This window comes from Tachysurus fulvidraco, chromosome 6 (assembly GCF_022655615.1).
Source record: "Tachysurus fulvidraco isolate hzauxx_2018 chromosome 6, HZAU_PFXX_2.0, whole genome shotgun sequence".
Taxonomy (NCBI): Eukaryota; Metazoa; Chordata; class Actinopteri; order Siluriformes; family Bagridae; genus Tachysurus; species Tachysurus fulvidraco.
This window is the reverse complement of record NC_062523.1, coordinates 31,297,589-31,307,712: the sequence shown is the minus strand read 5'-3', so window position 1 is coordinate 31,307,712 and position 10,124 is coordinate 31,297,589. Positions and strand designations below refer to the sequence as shown.

General features: G+C 45.0%; 1 protein-coding gene across 1 annotated transcript in view; it reads right to left on the bottom strand.

Moving 5' to 3' along the window:
- Nucleotides 1-1,870: 1,870 nt before the first annotated feature.
- The window catches only part of ramp1 (receptor activity modifying protein 1), a 31,292-nt gene continuing 23,038 nt past the window's right edge, over nucleotides 1,871-10,124 (bottom strand). Inside the window, exon 3 of the mRNA XM_027145352.2 lies at nucleotides 1,871-2,341. Within this exon, the coding sequence (XP_027001153.1) occupies nucleotides 2,086-2,341 (256 nt within the window). The 3' untranslated portion in view covers nucleotides 1,871-2,085. The remainder of the gene's footprint in view (nucleotides 2,342-10,124) is intronic.

Here is a 10,124-nt window from a genome sequence, read left to right as displayed (position 1 = left end):
TTGTTACTGTCTTTTTTATTTAACCCAACTATCTGTTATTTGTAAAGCGAATCTCCAGAAAGAAATGCACGTGGTGAAGACGAGGGGAAGGGACTCACTCATCACTGCTAATTTAATGGTCCAGTGAGAAACATCACTTACTAAATATGGGGAAATTACCGCTCTGGGAAATCACCACTTTGATACATAACACAGATGACGTCCACAAGCCGACTGCCAAAATCCTGGGGTTTAAATAGCGGCGTGTTCAGGTGCCTCACGTCAGTACTGCTGTCTGCACAGACCTGCAGGCAGCAGCAGAAACCTGTGGCTTTACAAAAATATGTAATAGTAAATGGATAAAAAGTCATTTTATACACACGAACTGTCATTCTATAATAAATATAAAATTGTTAGAACTGTGGTAGAAAAGGAATAAAACACTTTAGCACATGCTATGATATAACAAAATATAATATAATCACCTCTAATGAACAACAAATATTAATACACAAAACTCTTTAAACACAGTAACCAAGTTTAGAATAAAACCCAGGACACTGGAGCTGTGAGACAATAACTTAAAGGTGAGGTCTGCGATTTTTGAAAGCCAATGTCGACATTTGAAATCACCAAAACAAACACGCCCCTAACCCAAACGGGTCCCACCCCTGTATCGATAGCTCCACCCACACATACATACGTAACCCGGGCGACCGACGGAAAGAAACGTGTCTTTATCATAGCTGAAGGTCACACGTCACACATGTGCACCGAACACTCTCTCCGCCCGTATCGACAAGCCCCGCCCCTTTCTGCTCATCGGCTACACATTTGTTTTGATTTGTTTATTATTCCACCTGACTCAGTTTTCTGAAGCGTTTCTCAAAAATCGGAGACCTCACCTTTAAGGCATGATATACTGTAAGTCTGGTGTGATGGGAGCCTTGGCCAGTCAGGGGAGGGATCACATAACAGTTTGTATAAAGCAAAGCATAGTGAGACCAAGTGAGACAGAAGAGGAGTCTAATATTTATAGGAAAGATCAGGACTGATGGAGCTGTGGTGCTGCTGTGAGCACAACTCAGGAGCTTCTTAACATGGCTTATAATTACAAGCATATTTACAGACTAACCATCTACTATAAACGTTTCTTACACTTTTATATACAAAGTGATTTACAATTGGGGCAAAATACAAGCAAAGCATTCAGCTGTATGTTAAGTGTCTTGCTCTGGGGTTAAACTCCTGGGATTAAAGCTCACCACCTTCCAGCAACGAGGGCAGATTCTCTAATGCAGAAACATTGAGCTAAAATCGCATCCTTTTAAAACCCCAATGTTCGGGTTCATGATGTTTATCCATCAGGATGACGACGGTTTTCTCCAGCTTTACAAACTTTACTCCAAACAAACATTCAGCATCCTTTACATCCATCATGCCTTGTGTAATGAGACCTCAGGAATTTTAAGACTTCACCTCAAACGTTTATTCGTCAATAAAATCAAAATTTCACTGCCGTTAAAACAGTATGATGATGATAATAATAATTTATGTGGTTCGTTCCTTTTGGAAAATCGACCCACTCGACCGATCGACTAAACTAAATATTATCAGGATTTGACAAGATGCACAGCATGAGAACGCATGAAGGTCGAAGAAAAAAGAGAAAGCCGTGGAGTCCAGTGTTCACAGATAATGATAAGAACAGTGATCTACTTCTACCTGTGGTTTATCTGTTCATGAGTTAGGTTTATTCAGCAGGAGTCGAGGTGCTGTGATGGAAATGATCATCCAGGGCCTTGGAGATATACGACGGAAGTCTATGAAATGAAGGTTTGTCTGTATGTTAAATATTTCAAAGACAGTTTTTTTCCAGGTCATTTGTGTGTGTGTGTGTGTGTGTGTGTGTGTGTGTGTGTGTGTGTGTGTGTGTGTGTGTGTGTGTGTGTGTGTGTAGACTGCAGGCAGCTCCGTTCTACAAGTTCTCCAAGCTACAAGTCAATAGTTGAACATCTCCCTGTTTCAGCAGCATGGTACGTGTTCTCTGGGTTTCGGTAACCTGAGCCTCGGTGCTTCAGGGGGTCAGCGGAGCAGGATGATGTGTTACACAATGCCCTCATTGCGTTTACTCCTCCACACCACCAGGGCTGTCATGAGCAGAGTGACCACAATGGGCACTATGATGAAGGGCCCTAAAATCCTGTTGGGTGGATCGTGAGGCAGGCGGCCTGTAGGCGAGCAGTTATGGAAGTAGTGTCTGTGCACACCGATGAAGAACTCGTCCACAAGCCTGTTGGGCCAGAAACAGTTCATCTTCCAGGCCACCAGGAAAGTACAGTTTGTCAGCTCTCCATAGGACCTGCAGAAAAGAGATTAAAAAAAAAATCGCATTATTAAAATGCTCAGAAAAATCAGCATAATACGTACATATAGACCATGTAATTATTCAATTCAAATTAATCTCGGATCAGGGGGTGGAAATGAACCCTAAATTATAATACACCTGCTGAAGTCATTTCTGAAGAAGGTGGGAGGAATTCTGGAGAACCGAGAATAATCCGACGAGGACAACATGCACAGAAACTCTGCGATTAACACAAGGTCAGGATCTAACTGGGAATCTAGGGCTGTAAAGCAGCTGAACACACTGAACCACTGTAGTGAAGATTCCTTCCTTTGTACTTTGGACATTTGCTTTGGACAATATATTCAACGTGAGGGGTGGGGGGGACGGTGTATTAGTGGTTAGCACGTTCGCCTCACACCACCAGGGTCGGAGGTTCGATTCCCGTCTCCGCCTTGTGTGTGTGGAGTTTGCATGTTGTCCCCGTGCCTCGGGGGTTTCCTCCGGGTACTCCGGTTTCCTCCCCCGGTCCAAAGACATGCATGGTAGGTTGATTGGCATCTCTGGAAAATTGTCCGTAGTGTGTGTGTGTGTGTGTGTGTGTGTGAATGAGAGTGTGTGTGTGCCCTGTGATGGGTTGGCACTCCGTCCAGGGTGTATCCTGCCTCGATGCCCGATGACACCTGAGATAGGCACAGGCTCCCCGTGACCTGAGAAGTTCGGATAAGCGGTAGAAGATGGATGAATGAACTTTACCCCGAATCAGTAATAGCCACAACATCTTGTGAGCCTAAGCATGATGTTAGAGTAGACAGACAGACGAACAGACGGATAGATAGAAGGATGGACGTATAAACCCCAAGGGGAATTTTAAGGCTGTGAATACACAGATAAAACACAGGACGTGTTGAGTCGTACTGTGTACAGTCGTAAGGGAAGTGCGTACTGTATAATAAGGCCTGATTATTATGACATCATTTTTATACAATTCTCTTTCACTCCCAGCGTTTCATTGCTGTCACTGTAAAACAAGTCCAATAGAAATGACCTGCTATGGTTCTCATTTTATTAAACAATGATTGCTGTTATTTAATTAAAAAAAAAAAGCATGACAGGTGATTCGAGCCTTGTGCAACGAGTGCACGCTCACAGCACTTCATTTTACACCAAGCATTAAAATCCTTCATTAACCACGAGTGACGTGCACGATTGTGACGACTCTTTATATTTCAGCCTCTCTGTGAACCTGTGGAGCAGATTACTGTCCAGTTATATATATATACACACACATACTCAGGCCATGTCTCAGTTTCTCTCACCCTCCCTCACACATCCACCCCATAGTGTCCACCCCAGGCAGTCTATTTATAAGACCATTCACTCTGTGTGGGATGCCTGGGATGACACAGCAGCCCTCTTTTAAATTCCTGCACTACAACCTTCATCACTACATGTCCTTTTGGAATAAAACATGACTAATGTGGGACGGCAGTGTACCGCTGTCAGGGAAGAGAATAATCATAGGAGTGGGGACATAGGTGTAGGGACATAGGTGTAGGGACATAGGTGTAGGGACATAGGAGTGGGGACATAGGAGTAAAGACATAGGAGTGGGGACATAGGAGTGGGGAAGTAGGAGTAAAGATATAGGAGTGGGGAAGTAGGAGTAAAGATATAGGAGTGGGGACATAGGAGTGGGGACACAGGAGTGGGGACACAGGAGTGGGGACATAGGAGTGGGACATAGGAGTGGGGACATAGGAGTGGGGAAGTAGGAGTAAAGACATAGGAGTGGGGACATAAGAGTGGGGACATAAGAGTGGGGACATATGAGTAAAGTCATAGGAGTAAAGACATAGGAGTGGGGACATAGGAGTGGGGACATAGGAGTGGGACATAGGAGTGGGACATAGGAGTGGGGAAGTAGGAGTAAAGACATAGGAGTGGGGACATAAGAGTGGGGACATAAGAGTGGGGACATATGAGTAAAGTCATAGGAGTAAAGACATAGGGGTGGGGACATAGGAGTAAACATATAGTAGTGGGGACATAGGAGTGGGAACATAGGAGTAAACACATGGGAGTGGGGACATAGGAGTGGGGACATAGGAGTAAACACATAGGAGTGGGGACATAGGAGTAAACACATAGGAGTGGGGACATAGGAGTAAACACATAGGAGTAAACACATAGGAGTGGGGACATAGGAGTAAAGACATAGGAGTGGAGACATAGGAGTGGAGACATAGGAGTGGGGACAGGAGTAGAGGTATAGGAGTAAAGAGATCTCAGCAGCACCAACTGAAGTGCACCAACATGTGGAACTTGTGGAACACTCACCTGCTTCAGGGACCTGAGATCTTCTCACATTACACCTTCTCTTGACTTTTAAAGCTTCTATTTAAATAAAATATGAATTCTCATCTGATGTTTTTTTAATTGCGAGACTTTACATTAATAAATTTATTTCCATGTTAATACTGAACTGTTGCCTTGTTAAAGGACATACGAGTCTGTAACGTTGGTCTGAAGTTTCAAAGACATTCAGCCAAAAACGAATAAATAAATAAACAAATAAATAAATAAATAAATAAACTAGCATGACCTTTTGGTTTCTGGGGAAAAGGGAAAGGAAATGGATATCTACAGAGACGTGACAAAATTCATCCCTCTGGACTTGTCTTTTCTTTCACTGCACCAGCTGCTGGTTGCAGTTTAGGAAAAAACGTCGACTCCACTTCACTTTACATTTACAACGCTACGCTAGCATTCAGACAGGGTGCGTCTGTTTCCATAACGACAAGAGCCGTGACGCTCAATTTCTACAAATCTGTATTTCGATAGATATAAAAATTCTGTGCATTTAGAAATAATGTGATTTCTCTACAAGCCCCTAAAGCAGCACTCGTAGTGAGCTACATCTTCTGAAATAGACGAGCATATGGTGCCATATGTGATGGGTTTGTTTGGGAATCCTAAAGCAGATGTCACTCCCATGAGCCAGGAGATTGAGTTTCCGAACGGTTTAACGCCACTAAATATATCTGACGAGAGAACTGGAGACAAATATCAGCACATAGTGACCACGACGCCACTGACTTTAACACTCATTAACTTGAGAATTGCACAGGAATTAAATCTGCAGACAGAATTCTTTACATTATGTGTTATAAACTTACATTATGTGTTATAAACTATGAACTTTCCACTGTAAATAACCTATATCCTGTATACATGAATTATTCTGAGGAATGTTTGTATTTAAACACTAACGCGTACCATTGTGCCTTACGGCCTGGATATTGTAGTGCACATACGCCGTGCCTTCACCATTACGGCCTGGATATTGTAGTAGTGCACAGACGCCGTGCCTTCACCATTACGGCCTGGATATTGTAGTAGTGCACAGACGCCGTGCCTTCACCATTACGGCCTGGATATTGTAGTGCACAGACGCCGTGCCTTCACCATTACGGCCTGGATATTGTAGTGCACAGACGCCGTGCCTTCACCATTACAGCCTGGATATTGTAGTGCACAGACGCCGTGCCTTCACCATTACGGCCTGGATATTGTAGTGCACAGACGCCGTGCCTTCACCATTACGGCCTGGATATTGTAGTAGTGCACAGACGCCGTGCCTTCACCATTACGGCCTGGATATTGTAGTAGTGCACAGACGCCGTGCCTTCACCATTACAGCCTGGATATTGTAGTAGTGCACAGACGCCGTGCCTTCACCATTACGGCCTGGATATTGTAGTGCACAGACGCCGTGCCTTCACCATTACGGCCTGGATATTGTAGTGCACAGACGCCGTGCCTTTACCATTACGGCCTGGATATTGTAGTGCACAGACGCCGTGCCTTCACCATTACAGCCTGGATATTGTAGTGCACAGACGCCGTGCCTTCACCATTACGGCCTGGATATTGTAGTGCACAGACGCCGTGCCTTCACCATTACGGCCTGGATATTGTAGTGCACAGACGCCGTGCCTTCACCATTACGGCCTGGATATTGTAGTAGTGCACAGACGCCGTGCCTTCACCATTACAGCCTGGATATTGTAGTAGTGCACAGACGCCGTGCCTTCACCATTACAGCCTGGATATTGTAGTAGTGCACAGACGCCGTGCCTTCACCATTACAGCCTGGATATTGTAGTGCACATACGCCGTGCCTTCACCATTACGGCCTGGATATTGTAGTAGTGCACAGACGCCGTGCCTTCACCATTACGGCCTGGATATTGTAGTAGTGCACAGACGCCGTGCCTTCACCATTACAGCCTGGATATTGTAGTGCACAGACGTCGTGCCTTCACCATTACGGCCTGGATATTGTAGTAGTGCACAGAGCCCGTGCCTTCACCATTACAGCCTGGATATTGTAGTAGTGCACAGACGCCGTGCCTTCACCATTACAGCCTGGATATTGTAGTAGTGCACAGACGCCGTGCCTTCACCATTACAGCCTGGATATTGTAGTAGTGCACAGATGCCTTGCCTTCACCATTACGGCCTGGATATTGTAGTAGTGCACAGATGCCTTGCCTTCACCATTACAGCCTGGATATTGTAGTAGTGCACAGACACCGTGCCTTCACCATTACAGCCTGGATATTGTAGTAGTGCACAGATGCCTTGCCTTCACCATTACGGCCTGGATATTGTAGTAGTGCACAGACGCCGTGCCTTCACCATTACAGCCTGGATATTGTAGTGCACAGACGCCGTGCCTTCACCATTACGGCCTGGATATTGTAGTAGTGCACAGACGCCGTGCCTTCACCATTACAGCCTGGATATCGTAGTAGTGCACAGATGCCTTGCCTTCACCATTACGGCCTGGATATTGTAGTAGTGCACAGACGCCGTGCCTTCACCATTACAGCCTGGATATTGTAGTGCACATACGCCGTGCCTTCACCATTACGGCCTGGATATTGTAGTAGTGCACAGATGCCTTGCCTTCACCATTACAGCCTGGATATTGTAGTAGTGCACAGACGCCGTGCCTTCACCATTACAGCCTGGATATTGTAGTAGTGCACAGACGCCGTGCCTTCACCATTACAGCCTGGATATTGTAGTAGTGCACAGACGCCGTGCCTTCACCATTACAGCCTGGATATTGTAGTAGTGCACAGACGCCGTGCCTTCACCATTACGGCCTGGATATTGTAGTGCACAGACGCCGTGCCTTCACCATTACGGCCTGGATATTGTAGTAGTGCACAGATGCCTTGCCTTCACCATTACGGCCTGGATATTGTAGTAGTGCACAGACGCCGTGCCTTCACCATTACAGCCTGGATATTGTAGTAGTGCACAGATGCCTTGCCTTCACCATTACGGCCTGGATATTGTAGTAGTGCACAGACGCCGTGCCTTCACCATTACAGCCTGGATATTGTAGTGCACAGACGCCGTGCCTTCACCATTACAGCCTGGATATTGTAGTAGTGCACAGACGCCGTGCCTTCACCATTACGGCCTGGATATTGTAGTGCACAGACGCCGTGCCTTCACCATTACAGCCTGGATATTGTAGTAGTGCACAGATGCCTTGCCTTCACCATTACGGCCTGGATATTGTAGTAGTGCACAGACGCCGTGCCTTCACCATTACAGCCTGGATATTGTAGTGCACAGACGCCGTGCCTTCACCATTACAGCCTGGATATTGTAGTAGTGCACAGACACCGTGCCTTCACCACTGCTCGTCTCTCTCACGCTCCCTCTCAGAGTCATTGATGCTACTAAGTGATACTAGAACATATGAGTGGTTTATAAAGGTTCTTTGGCCTGACTGTGTTCCACTGGTAGCTGTGTGCAGAGCTCAGGGAAGTGATCCTGCAAGCCTTGGCATCTAGTGTGTGCCTGACTGAGCAGATAGGAGAAGATCGACTCTACAGCTCTGAAAGGTCAGATACATCTGGGATAAACATCTTCTGTAACCTGTACTGCTCGAGTATAATGTTGTTGTTGTAGTGTAAAACTGCTGCAATAACACACACACACACACACACACACACACACACACACACACACACACACACACACACACACACACACATTTTAATGTGATATTCATTACTGCTACAAGAACCTGGCTATATACTCCACAGGGTCCCTTGAGTCCTTCTTTCCTCGTTCCTTTCTTTTCTGCATGACTTTTTTTTTACTCTGTCCCCATACCTCAGCCTTAGCACACTCAGCTTAAATATACAATCTAATTCCCAAGAACCCTTAAATATGAGAAAATGTCAGTAATTCGCTGTGTCATGAGCTCTAGCCTGCAGGGAGTCCATATATTTACCATCATATTTCAGGTGATTTTATTCAGCACGTCAGAGTTTATTATAAAACCTCCTGGTCCTGATCCCAGGTCAGTTTCCGCAGTGACGATGGCGATGGATGCAGCTGTTGTTGTCTATGACACCGAATGGACTTCCAGATCTGAGACACTTCCTTGACCTGAGTTTATTTTAAACCTCTGGACACATTGCGTACATGCTGAGCATTCAGACCGTCTGTATGTAAACGACGTACATTAAATAAAATATTTAAATAGAATTATAACCAAAACCTGGTAATGATCGGTTTTAGAATGCGGACTGACTTTCAGTCTTTAAACGTTTCACTCTGTGGTTCTCTTTTTTCTCGGCTTCTGTCTTGTTTTCCCTCGTGGGCTTCTTGATGTCTCCGTGCTGCAGATTCGTCTAAGCGCCGTCCTCGAGGCGAGGGTGTGAAAGAGAGCCCTGTTTCAAAGTGATGGATTTAGCAACAAAAACAAGATGGATTGGGATCTAGACCTCAACAAGCTGCTTTTTAGTGGAATCAGTGGAAGAAGCTGTAACCTGGTCGAACATTACAGCCACGAAACATGAAGTTCACCGGGTCTAAAATCTCATATCGGTCCTGTGTGTTCATCTTCAAAATACATTATTAATTAAAGTTGCGATCTCCGTTGTTTGAGAAACGCTTCAGAAAACCGCGTCGGGCCGCCAAACAAAACAAAAACAAAGCAAACGTGTAGCCGATGAGCAGAAAGGGGCGGGGCTTGTCGATATGGGTGGAGAGAGCGTTCAGTGCGCGTGTGTGACGTTAGCAGAAAGCGGTTTTAACATCGACATGGAGGATAAAAACAAAGAAAGAAAGAGAAGAAAGACTTACGATAAGGACAAGAAGTAGGACGTGTTAATATAGGATCAGCTTTCCAGCGCTGGAGAGAACTGAACGCCTTCCGAGTGAAACGGAGCTAAACCTCACGCTACAACACACAGTACTACAAAAACACATCTGTATTACAATAGTGTTACTCATTGTGTTCATTTACTGATAAAAATGCCCCCTCGGCCGGGCGCCCCAACAGGTTCAGCCATAATATTGTCTGAGTTATACTTGGGTTATACTTGTCTGGTGTATGTGTGAGGCGGAGCTATCGATACAGGGGTGGGACCCATTTGGGTTAGGGGCGTGTTTGTTTTGGTGATTTGAAATGTCAACATTGGCTTTCAAACAACGGAGACCTCACCTTTAACTTCAAGTTATATATTCAGCTCTAATTGAAATCTATAGAGTCGTTAAAAAATACTCTACAGAGTTCTTTAAAAATATATAAATGTGGTGTCTATAGGCAATAAAAGCTGTGATGAGCTGTTAGTAACTTAACCAGATGCAGACTGAACACAATGAGCCGTTTTATGTTCACCAGTTTAATATTCTCTACGTGGGAAGAGATTATTTTATATAAATGTCTCTCACCCTAGTGTCACTTTGTGATTTGTCT